This window comes from Talpa europaea (assembly GCF_964194135.1).
Source record: "Talpa europaea genome assembly, chromosome: 2".
Taxonomy (NCBI): domain Eukaryota; kingdom Metazoa; phylum Chordata; class Mammalia; order Eulipotyphla; family Talpidae; genus Talpa; species Talpa europaea.
Window position 1 is genome coordinate 28,938,503 of NC_140068.1, and position 20,136 is coordinate 28,958,638.

Sequence of the window (20,136 nt, forward strand, 5' to 3'; positions counted from 1 at the left end):
AAATCCAGTGTGTAGTTGAGGTCTTATACTATTAAAGTGTAGTTCTGAGATGGAAAATGGCTGGAAGGTTTTGTACAGAAGAATAATGACGTGACCTGATCTTCCTGGCATGCTTCCTTCACCCACACTCCCTGTGGCCCCCCGCATCATAACTCAATATAAAACTTGGGACTCCAGCTCATGCTTTTATGGAAGAGTGTGGAGAATATGGTCAAGAGCAGGATCTCTGGGCTCACTTGCCCCTTCTCTGCCAAGCTCTCTGGTATGTGTCAAAGATGTAATAGAAGGGAAGGAGGAGGATGTTTAGGGACAAGAGCCCCTCTGATGGGTTGGAGTCTATCTGAGTTCGTTCCAGCTACTGTAAGAAAATACCATAGACTGAGTGGCTCATAAACAACAGCAATTTATTTCTCATAGTTCTGTAGTCTGTGTCTGATCAAGGTGCCAGTATGGCCAGGCCAGAGTCCTCTTCTGGGTCTCGGATTTGTGCACTCACGTAATGGAAGGGAGTAGGGAGTTCTTTGTGGTCTCATTTTATAAGAGCACTTGGATATTGTTTTTTATAGGAAAAATATATTTAGTCTTTGTCAATGATTCCTGGCTCCCAGCTCCCAAAAACCCTTTGAATTTCCTGTGTTAAGAGTGAGGAAAATGTCTTTTGTTATGTTAATAAGTTAACTTTTGGAAAGCTGTTGAAAAGGGGGGCTGGTTGCCATGGAAGCCAACCCAAACATTCAGTCCCACCCACTGACATCTGGGCCCGGGAGGTTGAATCCTTAGCCAGTGGTCAATGATTTAATCTACCATGCCTCCCTAATGAAGTCCCATAAATGTAGAGAGGACTGGGCCCAGAGATGCTTCGGGTTAGGGAAGAAGTTTTGGAAGCTTCTCACCCTTTCCCCATACCATGCCATGTGCATCTCCCCCACTTGGCCATTTGGCCATTCCCAAGTTACATCCTTTTCACAATTAAATTAGTGACTTACTATGCAAAGTGTTACTCTGAGTTCTGTGAACTAGTCTAGCAAATTAATATCAGGAAGGAAGGAGTTGCACTTCTAATTTGTTTTTTAAAGATTTATTTATTTATGCATACAAGAACTGGGGCACAGACCAGAGGCGTGGTAGGTGAGAGGACTCACCAGAGAGAGAGAGTGGGGAACAGAACAGGCAGATGTACTGAAATACACTGCTGAGGGGAACAGCAGGTGAGACAGGAGAGGTCTGCTGTGCCATGTGGGTAGCTGCCTGCCCGGTGATCGAACTCTCGCTGCAGTGGCTACAGATAGCTTCATAGGTTGCGTCTTAACCCCTTGTGCCACCAGGGAGGCCCTGCACTTCTAATGTATGGCCAGTTGGTAAGAAGTAGAGGTAATAGAGGTAACAGCCCATGCTTGCAAGTGTGTTAAGTTGTGTGAGGCCCGTGGAGTCTAGTGCTCTTTCTACATAGATAGTGTGAGAATTGAGTTGACCTCTCAGACCCTCTGCTTGTGTCTCAGAACTGGTTGGTACCATTTGTGGAGGCACGACAGCAGAATTTGATGATCTGGAACCAAAAGTAGTGCTAATCTTGCTCATGAGAGTTCCACCCTCATTTCTGACTACTCCCACCTTCTAATATCAACCTATTGGGCTTTGACATTTCAGCATATGAATGTTGAGAGATACAAAAATTCAACCCACATCAAAGCAGAGTTCCTGTCTCTTTCAGCTTCCTTGCTGTCTTTAGCTAGAAATCTTTATGCCTCCTCCCAATATTGCCCCCGTCATAAGTATTTACAGGATGGCTATGAACACTAATGAGTCGTATGTCACTTTTGCTGATCCTTGTGCTGAAAATACAAAACCACATTGCTCTTGTGTAATAAATATGTGTAAATGAGTGCCTCAAACACATGCACACATGGTGTAACAGCATAAAGGATTTGCTCAAAAAATGGTATAACCCTGTACTTTTCTTGCTTTGGAGTAATAGTATAATACAGCTGGTTGGAGCAAGAGCTCTGAAACTGGATAATTTATATCCTGACTCTTAGCACTTACTACCTGAGTGATTTATCCTTTGTGTGCTTCAGGTAATGGTGTCAAACTCATAAGACTGTTGTAAGAGTAAATGAATGGATACATATTAAGTGCTTAGAAATGTGTATGACATACATTTAATGCCCAATAAATCCTAGATAATGACACAGTTCTATTTTCCTTCTTGATTTAATCACGTTACAATGAATCTCTTTAATTTTATCCAAACATGAGAGACTTTTACAAACATAATATCATCTTTCAATGATATTTTAGACAGGTTCTTCTCTGTTGTTTAAAAGCTGTAAAACAATCCAGCATTAAGAAAGATGCATATTATGTATACTAATTTCAATTGAGAGAGAAAGGCAATCTGAAACATATTTAGAACATGAATAATCTATTATGTATAATATCTGTGCAAACATATTTTTTGGCAAAACTCTGTAATTCCTAGCCCTCACATGTAGAAAATAAACAGCAGTCCCTCTTGGACAAGCTGTGATTGGGAATGCAAGGAATTAAGAAGTGAACAAGACATGTTTTCAGCATATTCATCAAGAGAACATCTGAAAGTGCCTACTTTGTCAACAAAGATAAAAATCTAGGATTTAATTCTAGCTTCCCAAACTACACTCTCATGCAGGTTCCTAGATTCAGTGGATGAAGGTGGGACTAGATGAACATAGGGAAGCTGCTGAAAATTTTTCCTCACAGGAAAGAGACTGTTTAGATTTACATTATTTCTCCAACTTTCTCTACCCTTTTGAATCTCTCATCTATTTTCATAGAAATAAGATTAATAAAAACTTACTGGAATTCAGAAATGATTAAATATTTATTAAAAATGTAAATGTGATATTTAAAGGTATTTAGAGTCCTACAGTCACCTTAAAAGCAATATATTTTTATGCAATATATTTTTATGCAAGAGGAAACCTTTTTTCCAGCACTTTCTTTGAGTTTGACATCTCAGTTAAGTGCTAAATAAAATAGAAAATACCTCTTAGGAAAGAATGGCCTAGTTTCAGCATTTCTTCTATATTCATTTAGAAGGCTCATTTTAACATTGCCCACAAGATAAAGTCTAAATTCCTCAGCTCCAAAAGTTGACCTCAATCCTTTAGGCATCTTCATCTTCTGCCTCACGTCTAGAATGAAACTACACCCATTGTCTCAGAAGTCAGTGTACCTATAAATCACACTCACGTTTCTCCAAGTCTTTGTCCCTGCTATTTTGCATATTCTTCAAATATCATCCCTCTTGGATGATTTTCCCAGATCTGGAGTCATAACAACTTCTTTATTTTCTCCGTTCTTTCTTCTTTTTTTTTTCATTTATTGCCCTTAGTTAATTCTGTCAACTATTTCAGCTAGTTATCTGCACCCTTTTTATCACCATTAACTGTTGCATTGGGCAACACCACACTGATAAAGAAATGTGAGTGGTGGAGCAGGCTACATAATGCAGGATGCTGCTGAAGAGCAAGTTCCTGGCCTTTTTATTGGTAGAAGCATCAGTTATAAGGGAAAGAAGGAGAAAAAAGAAAAGAGGAAGAATCTGGTAAAAAGGAAAAGGGGAAGAATGTAACTAGAAAATCAGGGATTGCGAGTCTGCCCTCCAGGTACTTCTTATCTGCTTGATGACTCGGTATTGTAATTGAGATCAAGCCCTAGTTCCCCAGCCATGGTTTCAATCTTAACAACAAGGCTTTCCACTGATCAGCTTCTGGAGTCCCTTGTTATACATCGTCCTCGCGCACCCCCCCACACTCACACACCGCGCATGGTCCAGTCTTACCATGTGATGTATAAATTGGGAGTACCTTTTATGCATCAGTCATCAGCCCAGCCCACCCTACCCACCCCACCCCGGCGTTTCCAGTCATACCTTGTGATGCATGGCCTTCCCAGTGTGATCCAGCTTTGTGCGCCTGATTGATTTGAAAGACACCTTGCCAGGTGGGGCTCCTTGTACCTAATTGACTAGGGCTGTTCTGACCTTGCTTAGGATTTAGAACTGTAGGTAAAAAAATGGTGGCTGAACAGGCCACTTAGGATTAGCAGACCCACAATTAACAGTTCATTCTTTTGGGGGACAAATAAAATATTTTTTCAATCTTATTTTATATCACACAGTACCATAAATATGCCAGAACCCAACAAATACCTATAAGATGAATGAAAAACAAAGGCAACATTAAAAATGCTCAGAACTAAAACATTTTTCTTACAAGTCACCTCTTTACCTCATGGCCATTTGGATTGCTGCCTTCGTGACTGTATTCTTCTATGACAGTCTGATTAAGGACAGTACCTTGCTAAAATCCCTTTGATAATCCTTATTGGCCTTAGAAAGGCAATTTGGTGAGATAAAATCCAAGCTTTATTCAATATCCCTCAAGATCTGACTCCAAAGCAGCAAATCACTCCACTCCACACTGCTACAAGCACACCAAATTTCTTTGTATTTCACAAATGATCTTTCTATATGGAAGATTTTGTTCTTCCCTTGTTGACTGACTCACTTCTCATATAACAGATTCAAGGTAAAATGTTGCTTCTTTGTGGAAATCAGCCCATTTCCTACACTATTTTCAGTCCCAGACTGGATTAAGTCTGTCTCCTTTGTGATTCAATAGATAAGATCTGGACATGGCTCAATTCCACTCTTTACTAGTAGTGACTTCCGATCAATACAATAATTCCAAAACTTTAGCACGTATCAGAATCACCTGGAGAGCCTGTTAAATCATACTGTCTGTACCTCTGGGATGGGTCCTGAGAAACTGCTTTTCTAACAAGTTACCAGGTGACACTCATGATGTTCTGGGTAATCACTTTGGGAACCTCTGCTTTAAAAAATTTAGTGAGGGGGGCCTCCCTGGTGGCGCAAGGTGTTAAGCACCACACTATGAAGCAATCCGCAGCCTCTGCAGCATGAGCTCGATCCCTGGCCAGGAAGAAACCCACATGGTGCAGCAGACTTCCCCTGTCTCGCCCGCTGCTCCCCTCAGCAGTGTACTTCAGTCGCTCTGCCTGTTCTGTTCCTCACTCTGTCTCTGGTGAATCCTCTCACCTCCTGCATCTCTGGCCTATACCCCAGCTCTTGTATGCATAAGTAAATAAATCTTTTAAAAATAAATAATTTAGTGAACCTCTCTAAGCCTTAGCTTTAATCTATAAAGTGAAGCAAGAAATGGGGAGGGGTGTTAAGAATTAGTTGAGGGCCTCCCTGGTGGCGCAGGTGTTAAGACACAACCTATGAAGCAATCCGCAGCCACTGCAGCTTGACTTCCATTCCCGGCCAGCCAAAGAGACACCCACATGGCGGGACAGATCTCTCCTGTCTCGCTTGCTGCTCCCCTCAGCAGTGTATCCAGTCAGTCTGCCAGTTCTGTTCCCCACTCTGTCTCTGGTGAATCCTCTCACCCCCCCATCTATGGCTTGTACCCCAATTCTTGTATAAAAATAAATAAATCTTAAAAAAAATTAGTTGAGATAAAATATATGAAGTACGTGATATGAATTAATAAACAATGTAATTTAATATAGTTTTTTATATCATCATTGCTTTCATCACTGTATAATATTGCAAAATGAACAGACAACTTGCCAAGGTAGAACCCCATAGAGAGCAGAGACAAGGTGGAATCAAAGGTAGCATATGAAGTGCTTTAGTAAGTACTAAATAAACATTTAATGGAATCGTTTCAAAGTAAAAGCATTCAGTAAATGCTTCATAAAATGAATTCAGGTGTTTCTATGTAGGTAACCTCTATATAGAATATTCCAAAATTCATTAGTTCAGCTCCCTGTCACCTTGGTTTTCTTGGGACTGTTTTTACTGATTGATTCCTAAATCACTTGTGGGTATCGTGAATCAGTTCCCACAGCTTTTGTTAGTAAGAAGAGTTAAACAACATAGAGTGTCTTTCTATAAAGAAACTAGAAATAAATAACCACATGGACTTTTCAGTTTCAAACTGAAAGAAAGTGGTTGTAGCAGTGTATTCCCCTGCCTTCTGTGCCTGAGCATATGCCTTCACTTAACACTGGATATGGGCTAGAAATCAACATGTGATGAATTTAATTTGCAGTCCTTTGCAAATTCTTGAAGGCTCCTCTTTAGACTAGCCTTTCCTGTTTTTACTGGCAATCTATACCTTCATCCTGCTCTTTGCCCTCCGAGCCTCATATTTTCTATTCACTCATTAGTTCAGCAAATATTTTCCCACCATCTGCTATGTGGCAAGTATTATTCTCATGGTGGTGATGACACTGAGGCAGTCCTTGCTCCACAGAATCAAAAGCCTGGCATTTACCAACTTGCACTGTGATTGTTTTCTTCCCTGTGTCCCATGCTAAGCTGTGAGCTTCCTAGTGGTCTCTGAGCTATCTAACTGACCATTGAGTCTCTAGCTCATTATCTGGTATGTGGTCAATATTCATACATATGGATTATTAGCTACACAAAGGTAACTTTCTTATTATATTAGTGCTAAGATATGGAACTGACATATACTGCTGGTCCATGAAATGATACGGCACCAGGTATGTACTCTTAACTATAGAGTGTTGTTTGAATTTCAATTAGGGCCAATGGATAAAATGTGGGAGGTTTATTATAGCAATCCAGATCTCCAGCTTCTCTTGAAAAACCCACATTTTTATATTGTACCATGAAGAGCTGGGATTAATTCCCACTCTACCTGCTCCTTTAGATTGCACATGCTTTCTACATTTCACTATAATCTCTACCGTTCCTATTGTAGAGTGTGTGTGTATGTGGGTGTGTGTTTGTGTGTTGCTTGTGCTTGCATAGATGTGTGGTGAAAAAAGAAAACAATTCTTTAAATTCTATGTCAATCCCCTGACATTTTGTCTTACAAGTTTATAGGACCCTGAATCCAACACTGGAAGTGATAATGGTCTTTTTTTTTCTATAGTGACAGAATGCTAACAAGGATTTTGTGTCCACTTTGGGTCTTTTTTTTTTTTTTTCATTTTCACAGTAGTGTTCTTATATTTCTCAAATTAATTAGATAATTCCCAGCTGCTTTCCTACTATGATGTGTATCCCTGTCCAGAGTAAAAAATATATGTCTATATCTATCTGGTTTAGGTTGTTTCCCTCCCTTATGATTATTGAACTAACATTTTTCATTTGGCTTGGTTTTGTCATATGAGATTGGGATACTTGACAACATACAATTCAATTTCATTTACAGTTTACCAATCTAAATATATTCATGCTTTGTTTCAGCTATCCTTAAAAAGGAGAGGAAGCAAAGACTTGCCAAAATCCGAGAAAAAGGCTCAACAGACCCCCACAGAGGTATGTGGAAATAGAATTTCAAGTAGTACATCATGCACCTCTAAATGTATATAATAATGAACTGCACCTATAAGTAGACTTACTAGCCAGATATCCTAACATCAAAGTTAAATTATTCATATCAATTATGTAGCTTAGATACAGGCAATTCAAAGCAGCCCATATCTTTGCTTATGAAGCTAGCACTAATGTTTCTATTATAACTGCTTTTACATTGTAAGCATGAAACAAAATGTCATTAGCATTTTAGAAGTTACTATATTTGAGAACTGTACCTATGGTACTAATCTTACTCATTTATAATTAATGAGATGAACAGAATGGCTGTTCCTATAGTATCAGGGAAGAGTAAAGAAATGAATGTTGGAGAAAAGGATGATGGAGGGAAGAGAGACTCAATTCAGAGAGTCCTGCAGTAAGGTGATTCTCAGAATGAGAAAGCAAAAGAAGGGAAACAAATGAAATAAATCTCAAAAGAGAGCATTCAACATGGACTTGTTAAGAACCTTAGAAATCCAGCCACAGGAAAGACTAGCTCTGCTTTCAGGGTGAATAGGTGTTAATGGGTAAAATAGGAGATTTTAAGCAGGAGAAGAAATACTTGGAGTTGGGGTGTCAGAAGAAAAAAAGAAATATTTGTAGACAAAAGTGACATTTGCTCTTTAAAAACTGACTGCATAATGACTTATATGTGTATGTTGGAATCAGTGGTGTATTTTTAAAAATTCTATAAGGTATAGAATTCTCGTGAGATAATAACGTTAAAGCAATATTTAAATATTCTAAATTAGAAAAAATGATTTTAATCATTATTTTAAAGTATAACATAATACATTTTATTTTCCCTTTTCTTCTCTGTTCTTGGTTATTTTTCTCCTGGTATTTGCAAAGAATATTTATAGACCTCAGCATTTTCTAGAATTCCAGAGAGTCCCATACCAAGATCATTAGTCCTATTTTGTACCTTTCTCTCCATTCCCTTAACAAGTTTGGATATGCTCTTTCACTGCAGCTTCCCCACATTTGTCTTTGCCATAATTTTAGCCACCTCACTAAATATTTTGCTGAGAATCATTTCACATGCTGCCATCAATTCTTTTCCCCACCTTATTTAGGGAGAAGATGCCATATGCTCCTTGTTCTAAAATTTTAAGTCAGCTTCAATCATCGGGTTATTTTTAAAAATTCATGTTTGTCCTATTGTCATGCTTTTCATGTCCAAGTTTATTTATTCTTTTCAACAATATTCTCTACTCCAGAAACTCTGAGTTGTTTGCTCCTAGCTCTGCAGACCTTTCCCCCACTCCATGTGCATAAGCTCTCCTTTCTGCAAAAGATATCCACAGCTTTCCACCATTTTGTCAGTGGGACCTGGGACTTTACAGCAAGCAAAATATATTGCAATCCACCAGTTTTTATTTCAAGGACACAAATGTCCTAGGAAATTTATATGGTGTTGTATACTGTGAATTCCCTGCTATCATTTTCAATTCTTCGATTTTCAAAGCTTATTACCTGATTTTTTTCCCCAAAAAACCCACCTAGGAGAATGATTGGAAGTATTTTGGGTAGATCTCAATTACAGAACAGTTCATTATTCTGTTGCTCAGTCAAGGTTAAATACCATTGATTCACATACTTGTATTACTGCAAGCTTTCTGTTCTGTTGTAATTCTTACCTAAGTATTTATCTCCTCTCCTTCACCAGGAGATTTTATGGGCAGGGGCCATCTTATTCAGCATTGACTCCTCAGTGTCTAGCTTTCTGCAACTCTGTACAAGTAGACCATGCACCATTTAATACTCCCATGTCCTCTGAGCAAATTGCCAACATGCTATTGATGCTGACCTACGGAAATAGCAGTTTCACACTGTTCAACCCACTATAAGTTTATAGCTTTCTATTTCACATCGTCAATTTGCTTCAAGTTCTTTGCTGTATTCTTTACATGTTGCCCCAACAGGCCAGTAAGCTACATTTGCTAAGAAATGACATTGCCTAGCAACAAAGAATAGTAGTTTTAATGCCAGGTGGCTTAGGTGGAAATCTCCGCCATATGGCAGCCATAGAACCATACTAAGTCATCCTTTCTAGGCTTCTTTTCCTTGCCTATAAAGTGGGAATGTAACAGAAAAATGTACAGATTGATTACATTATTAGAGGTCAGTTTAACTCCTCGTGGTGGCTATTGAAATCAAAGGCAGCCTCAGCTCACTTCTTTTGATCCTTATCATGTCATTTGTTCCCCCTCCTCATGTCATTTGTATGTTCTTAAAAGTATTTAATAGACACAAACGTAAGAGGCAATTTGCTTCCTATCTCAGAATATTTTATTTTTCCTAACCTATCATTCACTGAGGAAAACGACAGCAAATGTTTACAACTCAGTTACAACGGACCATGAACTTTCCATTCAATCTCTGCTTTAATGTTTTTGACATTTGCGATGGTTTTTCCATGCTCACTTCCAAATGCAGATTACAATAATTAAGTTACATAATAAGGATGTAAAGCACATTGGCATACAGGGTTGTTAAACTTTTGACATTACCAAAACTATCACACTTTTTAGGTTGGAAATATTTTTATTTAAATATATAAAATAAGTATCATACCCATCACAGTGACTTGGTTGCAGGCAGTATATGTCCAAGTCTTAAGAAAATTGCTGTGTCTTCATTCCTTTGGGCAGGAGTGCTTACATACACATGAATATGGTAACTTTTCATTTTATATTTGTTCAACATAGCCCAGTGAAGTGTTATCCTGCACCAGTCTGTGATTTGTATCACACCCACGGCTGTTTCAGTTAGATTTAAACTGCAGTATTATGCCAACATTTTTTTTTTTTGCATCAGCAAATAAAGGCCTTGTCTTGCAATCTAGGACTGCCATCATGCCTGTAGCCCAGCCTAGTTTCCTAATCTCACCTACTCTTACTTTCCAACAAAACCTAGCTCAGGTAAAAGCATATTGTTGGTCATCTTTCTATTCAAACATTGTTTGTTTGTTTTTTTAAGAAAGATTTTATTTGTGCGTAGTAGAGCTGAGACATAGGCCAGAGGTACAGGGAAGTGAGAGGACTCATCAGAGACAGAGTGGGGAACAGAGCAGGCACTGACTGAAATACACGGCTGAGAGGAGCAGTGGGTGAGACGGGGGAAGTCTGCTGTGCCATGTGGGTTTGCTCCCCAGCGAGAATCAAACTTAGGCATTAGAGGGGATTGCGCTGAGACTTAACCCCCAGGCCACCAGGGAGAGCCCTAGGCCATATATACTGAGCATCTGGCAAGAAGCTCTTTCTTCTCACCTTCACCGGCAGTGTTGACTACATTTTTACATGAACACAGCTAATACAGTATTAGCTAGTACTACAATAATACAGTATTGGGGAAAGAAGGTAGTTCTAGTCCCATTTTTTTTTTATTTTGTTAGTTGGCTTATTTAAGATGAATGTATAGTTATTAGAAATTGCTAGGATAGTTGTCACAGATTTTGTGCCTTTTTATATCCCCATTGGTTGTTCTACATACTTGCTAACATCTGGCGATACAGGTCTTTTTGCAATTATCTATTCTGGCAGATGTGTAATAATATCCCACTGTACTTTTAATTTAAATCTCCCTGGTGACTAATGAGGTTGAACAGTTTTTCCAATGTATTTTGAATATTTGTCCATTTCTATATCACCTTTCTTAAAGTGTTTCTTGAACACTTGCATTTTTAATTTTTTACTATTGAGTTGTAGGAGCTCTATATATATTCTTTATGCATTTTTGTGAAATATATGCATTGTGAATATTTTCTCTGTATAGCTTATGTATTCATTTTCTAAAAAGTTCTTTTGATGTGGGAACTGGGAATTTTTTGTTGTTGCAATACAGCTTAGCATTTTTCATTTATAGATTTGCATTCTATGCCCTTTTTAGGAAATGTTGCCAACTCCATTTCTATCATATGTTTTATTCTTCAAACATAATTTTAGCTTAAATACTTAGGCCTGTGAGTCATCTCCAATTAATATCTATCTACATAAATAAATATATATCAATCTTTCTATATATAGAGAGAAGGTAAAAATTTATTTTTATAGATATAAAGTAGTTCTAGTAATATTCATTAGAAAAAATTTTCTTAAAAGAAAAAAAGTTTCTTATACCATGTTGCTGAAAATTAATTGACAATGAGATTATTTCTAATCTTTTTTTATTTTTGTTACATGGATCAGTTTGCCTATGCTTATCCTATTACCAGTCTATAATAATTCCTATAACTTTCTTTTTTAATTATTTTTTTAATTGAGATAATGTTGGTTTTCAATCTTGTATGTGATTTAGGGGTATAGGTTCACACTTTTCAGATGTATGTTACCATACCATGCCCACCACCAAAGCACCAGTAATCCTTACTATCGTCCACTGGGCTACCACCCTGCTCTGCTCCCATTGACTTCAAGTGCTTGTTTAAAAGAGAATCTTCAGAAATTGTCCTTGGGAAATATGTCCTCAGACATAATGACGTGTATTTATATCAGCTCTCAGAGAAAGAGTTGATTTCCTTTTTTTCCTGTTTCCAATTTTCAATGTAGTTAATGATCAAATTTTAAAGGTTATCCTCAGAATGTGGAAGAATGTCTATAAAGTGTACTCCACCATCCTTTCACCAGCAGAATCAATTTTACTTCTTTTAGACTAATGGGCATAAATTTTCATGGACCATTCCAGTATTAAACTTTTCCTACTTTAAAAACCTTCACAAACAATCCTGCCTTAATGGAAGTTGGAGAGCAGGCATTTTCTTTGTGGTAATCAGAAACCTAAGATGTTCAGTCAGACAGAACTGAATTCAAATTTCATCTTTGTCCTTTGTCACTTCTTAGCTGTGTAACCTGAACATGTTACTGAACATCTTTGAACTAGGCATGTATTACTTACTGAAAACTTTATGTTGAACATTAAAGTCATATGTGTTAAGAATGTTACAGAACTGAGAGTGCTCAATAAATAGCAGTGAGTGTGTATTAACCACCTGCTCCTTCTAGGGAATGGGTTTCATATTGATATTCGGAGGAATTCAAGCCATATTTTTTAAAAAGTGGGGGGGGGGGGCTCCCTAGTGGTGCAAGGGTTAAGTACAGCACTATGAAGCAATCTGCAGCCTCTGCAGCACAAGATCGATTTCCTGCTGGCCAGGGAGAAACCCACATGGGGCAGCAGACCTCTCCTGACTCACCTGCTGCTCCCCTCAGCAGTGTATTTCGTGAGTCTGCCTGTTCTGTTCCCGGCTCTGTCTCTGGTGAATCCTTTCACCCTCCTGCACATCTGGCTTGTACCCCGGTTCTTGTATAAATAAATAAATCTTTAAAAATAAATAAATAAAAATAAAAGGAACATTGCTGAATGATAGCCAAAGACAGTTTTTAGTATGTAATATTATTCTAAGCTTTAATTTACCTAAATATCTCCCTCTCCTCTCCCCCCCACCTCTCCCTCTGCCCTTCCCACGTCTCCAGCCTTTCCACTTCTCTCATTAAATCTTAATTACTAGGAAAATGAATTATTTTTGCAATGTCCTTTTTTTGGATTGTTTTCTTCATTTACATAAATAATGATCTCCTGCCATTTCCCCCTCTTTTCCCCAAATGAGGAGGACAATGAAGATCTGAAATGCCAGCTGCAGTTCGTGAAAGAAGAAGCCGCTTTGATGAGAAAGAAAATGGCTAAGATTGACAAAGAAAAGGACAGATTCGAACACGAGCTACAGAAGTACAGATCCTTTTATGGGGATCTAGACAGCCCTTTGCCCAAAGGGGAAGCCGGGGGGCCTCCCAGCACCAGAGAGGCGGAGCTCAAGCTAAGGCTGAGGCTGGTGGAGGAAGAAGCCAACATCCTGGGCAGGAAAATCGTCGAACTAGAGGTGGAGAACCGAGGTCTGAAGGCAGAACTGGACGATCTGAGGGGCGATGACTTCAACGGGTCCGCCAACCCCCTCATGAGAGAGCAGAGCGAATCCCTGTCGGAACTGCGGCAGCACCTGCAGCTGGTGGAGGACGAGACCGAGCTGCTGCGGAGGAACGTGGCGGACCTGGAGGAGCAGAACAAGCGCATCACTGCGGAGCTGAACAAGTACAAGTACAAGTCGGGCAGCCACGAGAGCGCGCGGCACCATGACAGCGCCAAGACCGAGGCCCTGCAGGAGGAGCTGAAAGCCGCGCGCCTGCAGATCAACGAGCTCAGCGGCAAGGTCATGCAGCTGCAGTACGAGAACCGCGTGCTCATGTCCAACATGCAGCGCTACGACCTGGCCTCGCACCTGGGGATCCGTGGCAGCCCGCGTGACAGCGACGCCGAGAGCGATGCAGGCAAGAAGGAAAGTGACGACGACTCGCGGCCACCGCACCGCAAGCGCGAAGGGCCGATCGGCGGGGAGAGCGACTCCGAGGAGGTGCGCAACATCCGCTGCCTCACGCCCACCCGCTCCTTCTACCCCAGCCCCGGGCCCTGGCCCAAGAGCTTCTCCGACCGCCAGCAGATGAAGGACATCCGCTCGGAGGCCGAGCGCCTGGGCAAGACCATCGACCGGCTCATCGCCGACACGAGCACCATCATCACCGAGGCGCGCATCTTTGTTGCCAACGGGGACCTGTTCGGACTCATGGACGAGGAAGACGATGGCAGCCGCATCCGCGAGCACGAGCTGCTCTACCGCATCAACGCGCAGATGAAGGCCTTCCGCAAGGAGCTGCAGACCTTCATCGACCGCCTGGAGGTGCCCAAGTCCGCCGAGGAGCGCGGCGCGGAGGAGCCCATATCCGTGAGTCAGGTACAGTTCTGCCTATTGCGAGCCAAGGCGATGGCGAGGCTGGCCCGGGCCGCGGTGCCCCCCGGGGGCGCATCTTCCCGCACTGACCTCCATGCCCCATTTTAGGGAACCCCAGTGCAGAGCCTCACGGGACCTGGAAGCCCCACCGCACACCTCTTTCACACTGGCCTTCAGTCCTGATAATTTTGATTTCCAATAATGCAATCACTTGGTAGCTATGTCCCCTCTCTGCATTGTTTCACCACGCTCTACTTTTGGTGTAACGATTAAAGGATTTTTAAGATGTATTCTTATTGAAGGCCAACATTTTCAATATTACACTGATTCTAATAGATCCGCTGTAAGAGTATCCCGAATAGGAATCTTCAGCTATGGATGTGCTGTTTTAAAGCCAAGATTCAAATTGAGTTTTAAAATATTTCTTTTTAAACCACTAAATGAGCAGGACTGATACATAACTACTGGTAAATATAGTAACCGGAGGCAAAGAGAGATGCTATTGTGTCTGCAGCCCCACTGAAAAGAACAAATGGAAGCTGCTCCTTTACCATGTCCCAGTAACATGATCATTTTTTCTAGAGAAAATCACTGACAACTCTATTGTGGCGATCTCAGGACTGGGGAAAGAGTGTTCTTTCTTAAACTTTAAAAAGCAATACTAATTCAGAGAAATAGTAAATAACTATTCCCGAACAGGGAAAGCCAGCATTTTTCCTTCATCCTAATTTGTAGAGGCACAGCTGATGAATTGGACTGAGCTGCGCTAGCCAGGTATGGTGGCTACTTAAAGACCAATGCATTTTGTCAGCTTTCACCACATGAGAGAGAATTTATAAAACAAAACAGGCCATGCTGCTGCCTCTGGCAAGCCTGGTTTCCTGTATCCATTGGAGACCCAAGGAAGAACAACGGCATGCATGGCTTTTAAGACCCGCAAGAGGTTTAAATTTACAATCAGTTTCTACACAGAAGCATGATATTAGATTAACTGCCTGTTAGCCACAGCTATAAAAATTGCAGCCTTATCTCTTATTTACCTTGCATGTTGCTTTGCTTTGCTAAAAAAAAAGTTTTATGATAAAACTGGATTTTAAAATGGTGAAGCTTATTTTTTCAACTTATTATATAAAGTATTTGCTTTTTCGTTTACTTGTTGCAGATTGTTGAAATCTTTGAGCATGTGGTTTTTATTAATATTTTCAGGGGGAGGGGGAAATAGAAATTAAAATGAGAGAAAGCACTCTGCATAATAATAGGCTTCAAGTTTTGTAAATATAGCTTAAGATAGAGTTTTGGTGTTTTTTTAAAACTGAATGAATACTTGGATTTTTTGATATAAACTTAAGTTTTAAAAATTATTATTAATTACCTCTTTTCTTTGTCTTTGCATTTACTTTCCCAGATGTTCCAGCCTATCATTTTACTTATTCTCATTCTTGTATTATTTTCATCACTTTCTTACACAACGATATTTAAGCTTGTCTTCCTTTTTACACTGTTTTTTGTACTGTAAATCTTTCATCATTTACCATTCATTGTAGTATTTTCAGTTTGTTTATTTTGTTCACCCTTCAAGACAAGAAGTAAAAGAAGTATAATTTCTGTAGTAACTACTGGTATAAAAACACTGAAGACTGCTTATTTATTTAAAAAGACACATCTTATCACTACCAAATAAGAAGCCTAAGCACGAAAATTTTTCAGGTAAGGGAGCGTTGACTTTTATATATATATAATTTTAATTTTTGCTTCTTTCACATTTTGATTTATATTCTTCTTGATAATTGGCAGAATGACTATCAAAGTTGACTATATCTCTCAATTATTTCTCAGTCAGCAGTTGTCTAACATCGTATTCAAAACTGGACATTCACAAGTTGGTCACATTTCCAAAAATATACAGAATTGTAAAGTACCTTTAAGAGGTTGTCTCAGAGTAGCAAGATAATTTTGATTTCCAATAACTGTCAATGAAAATGATGGTGAATGAATGAAATCATAGAATATTTCATGAAAATAAAATCATGAAAATGAACATGTTGCAATGCTGATGGTATTCTGTCTAAAAAATGTGTTTAGAAGCATGAAAGTAGATTAGGCAGTTGATTAGACTCTTTGAGAAAATAAATATCTCCATTCTGACCAGCTTCTGTTTTTATCAGCCATTTCTGTGTTTACCTATGATACGTAGAACTATGTGTTGTTAGTCAAGTTTATTGCCTGGAGGCTTATGCTCTACAATAAATGGCCATACTAAACTGTTTCAAGAACAGGGAATATGTTAGAAATATAACATATGAAATATTTTAGTAGGGAAAAATACCCACTCTCTAGCATTTCCTTAAGAGACGATGCGAGACCAGTAGCATGGTTCCAGTGGAATTTGCTCTCTAGACATAAACTTACTTTAGTAAACTGAGCTAACTCCTTTCCCCTTATGTCTAAAGTGACCTGGAGAGATTCCATGTTACAAAAGGCCCACATCTGTCTATCTCATTGGCTGTTTTCCCAGTAGAAACTCGAATGCTGCCAAGATGCAGAAACTTCAGTGCTCCTTGAAGTCTTGTATTTCAATGAAGTCATGTACTTGGAAATACATGCAGATTGGTTGGTTGATGTGAAAATCTGTGGTAAAGAATCCTGCACCTCAGCATAAACAATAATCAGTGGGAAATCTTTGCAATACTATGAATGCTGGTACTGGTGATCGCCTTTTGAATCTCATCACCACCAGTGTATTCCTTACTCTTTGAGTATTAATTAACAACAATAAAACACAATAGTTGAAAATTCAGCTTAAAAAGTTACTCTTAATCTCCATGTTGCTTTTTCTGTTTGGTTTTTATGTCATTTTGTTTTCCATGGTGGGGAGGAAAGACCTGAAGTGAGTAGTGGTTAAGCTATATCTGCAACCTGTTACAAGGTTCTTCTGACTTTTCAGATTAGAGATTCAAAAGACTAGGTAGGGGGCCTCCCTGGGACACAGGAGGTTAAGACGAAGCCTGTGAAGCTGACTGCAGCCACTGCAGCATGAGGTCGATCCCCAGCCAGGGAGCTGCCCACATGGAGAAGCAGACATCTCTTGTCTCGCCCACTGCTCCCCTCAGCAGTGTATTTCTGTCCATCTGCCTATTCTGTTCCCCACTCTGTCGCTGGTGAATCCTCTCACCCCCCACACCTCTGGCCTGTGCCCCTCTTCTTGTATGCAGGAATAAATAAATCTTAAAAAAAAAAAGGCTAGATAGAGCTTTATGATGAAAATGAATGAAATAATATGTTATAGGGCCTCCCCGGTGGCGCAGCGGTTGAGCGCTGGGTTGCGAAGCTGCCTGCAGCCTCTGCAGCGCCGGTTGGATCCCCGGCTGCTCCCCGGCCACTGGAGGAGGGTCCCACATGGCGCACAGACCTCTCCTGCCGCCCGCTGCTCCCCTCAGCAGTGTACTTCGGTCCTTCTGCCTGCTCTGCTCCCTACTCTGGCTCTGGTGAATTCTCTCACCCTCCCGCGCTTCTGACTGTACCCAGTGCTTGCATAAATAAATAAATAAATCTTTAAAAAAGGTAATAAAAAAGAAATAATATGTTATATTTCATCATTTTAAAATTTTTTATCTCAAGCAAAGCAACCACTTTATATTTTTCTCACGTATTCCCTTTCCCTTCCTCCCCTCCCCTCCACCCGGTTAACCTCAGAACTCTCACTTCATTAATGATATGCATTTGTTTTTGTATTTTACTTTGTCATATCATTTACTATGTTAATGGTCAGTACTTGTCTTTGTCATCTTAACTTGCTTTACTACATACAATTCCCTTGAACTATCCCATCTTGCCACAAATGTCAACAGTTCATCTTTCTTTATGACTGGATAGTGTTCCATAGTGTGATCATACCACATCTTCTTGATCCAATTGTCTATTAATGGGTAGAAAGAAGCCATTCTAAAAACTAAAATCTGTTTGTTAGATCCTTGATGAGACTCAAAGTCACCATCTCCGAGGAACCATTTTGACAAAGGAACTGAGAGTAAATTTTGAGGGCTGAGGTTATTGTGAAATGTTTATTGCCTTTGGAGCCAGATATACTAGCTAAGCAGTGGTCCTCAATTACCTATGGGACATTGGTAGAAAGTGGAAATATGGGTTGTCAAAATGACTGGGAAGCTTTATTGGCATTTAGAGGGAAGGAATTACAAATAACTGTCTTGCCCAAATTGCTAGTTTTTTTCCCTGTCTAGAAATTCAGCATGCAGTGCACTTATTGTGTGACTTTAAGAAAATGACTTCAGAATTTTAACTTTTTGTATCACAAGAGAATTGAGGACTAAATGTTAAGAACAGTGGTTCTCAGTCTTAGCTGAATATCAGAATTCTTGAGATGTTTATAGAATTGATGCCCTACTCCCAACTAATTAAAGCTGAATGTATGGATTGAGGCATTTATGTTTTTTAAAACTCCCCAAAACTACTGCATTAGATGTGTCTGTTATCTAAAATAAGTATATACAGCTATACCAAGGTTACAATTAACTATGTGATACTAGGTTTATAAACTCATCAGCTGTCTATTTTCAAAAGAATTTAAAATTCCAGCCATTCAGTGAATGTCCACATCCTTTCTAGAGCATTTCCACCTTTGTCATTCAGCCTTATCCAAAAGACCGCTAATGACAGAGCAGTGCTTTTTCCATACTGATAATAGTGTTAGAAAACTCTCTTCTCATTAATACCGTTCCTTGAAACCAATATAGAGACAATAGGAGTAATGCTTGACAGAAAGAAGAACCAAGATTAATATTGTGTGTGCAGAGAAATGCACATATCTAGGGATGGAGGCACATGTGCTCACTGAATTACAACCTCAAGATGATAATCACACACACACACACACACACACACACATCATGAGCTTCCACTCTGTATCTTCATACAGTTTTCTCTGCCACAAAACTTCCTTGTGTTGATCCAAAATGAGGATATGATATTCCTCCTTGAGTAATGGCTACCAACTGACTCTAACCTCTGTAACAAGATGGGTAAGAGCATACACAAGAGATATGAGAATGGAGTAAAAACATACAGCACAGATCCTTTGTTTAATGACCATTTCTAAGCAATGTTAGGTATAGAAGAAAGTAAGGTTCATTTCCTACTCTTAGAGCTTTCAATTGGTTGATTTAGCAGGACACATGGGAACAGCTAATTCTAACATGTGCTTTTATTGAAGTGCAAAGAAAGATTTGTGGTTGTAACTTCTTGTTTATTGACTACCTCATACCCTGTTAGATTTTCCCAAGAAAATGCAATAAAACCTCTAGGCATTCTTGGATGGAGTGATAAATGCAAGAAAGGAGTGAGGTCTGTGCTAAACAAAACACCAACCTCCTTATCAGATCTCATTAGCAGTTACAGTCATCCTGACAACAGGGTTATTAATCTTATTTGCACACTCTGAAGATTTGTAGATGAATTGCTTTTCTAGAAGATTTTCATGAGAAATTTGAACTCCATCCAGGCCTTCCACATGTGGAACCCCAAGATATTGGACAGCAGAAAGTGGCTGAAATAGGATTGACTTGGTGACTGCTTATAGATCCTTTAGGATTTGGGGTCACTCTGGTAGCTCCCCTGGAGTTAGTGAAGCAACCTCACTGTCTAGTCAAACTTCAGGAAAGGCCTTTCCAAGTCTGTCTTACCCACCTGAAGAGTCAACTTGGTAGTTGTGCCTGCACATACACATACTCCTCTCCCACACTGTTGAAAACAATGAGATGTGTGGCCAGTGACAGATAATTCAGACCTGCCTTTTTCTCAAGGGACTGCTTGGAGCCAGCAGTTGGGAGGTGTCCCCAGCAAACTGTCAGTAGACACTAAGTGACCTTTTCCCTTGATTTCTCCTCCCTGGACTTTAGGCTGTTCTGTGACCATCCAGGAATAGGGTACACCTCTCTCTTAT

General features: G+C 39.7%; 1 protein-coding gene across 1 annotated transcript in view; it reads left to right on the plus strand.

Annotated features, from left to right (window-relative positions):
- The window catches only part of MTCL3 (MTCL family member 3), a gene marked incomplete at its 3' end in the record, with an annotated part of 42,244 nt that extends 26,548 nt beyond the window's left edge, over positions 1–15,696 (plus strand). Inside the window, exons 4-6 of the mRNA XM_084256304.1 lie at positions 7,289–7,360; positions 13,008–14,183; positions 15,586–15,696. Of these exons, the coding sequence (XP_084112430.1) occupies positions 7,289–7,360; positions 13,008–14,183; positions 15,586–15,696 (1,359 nt within the window). The remainder of the gene's footprint in view (positions 1–7,288; positions 7,361–13,007; positions 14,184–15,585) is intronic.
- Positions 15,697–20,136: the final 4,440 nt, after the last annotated feature.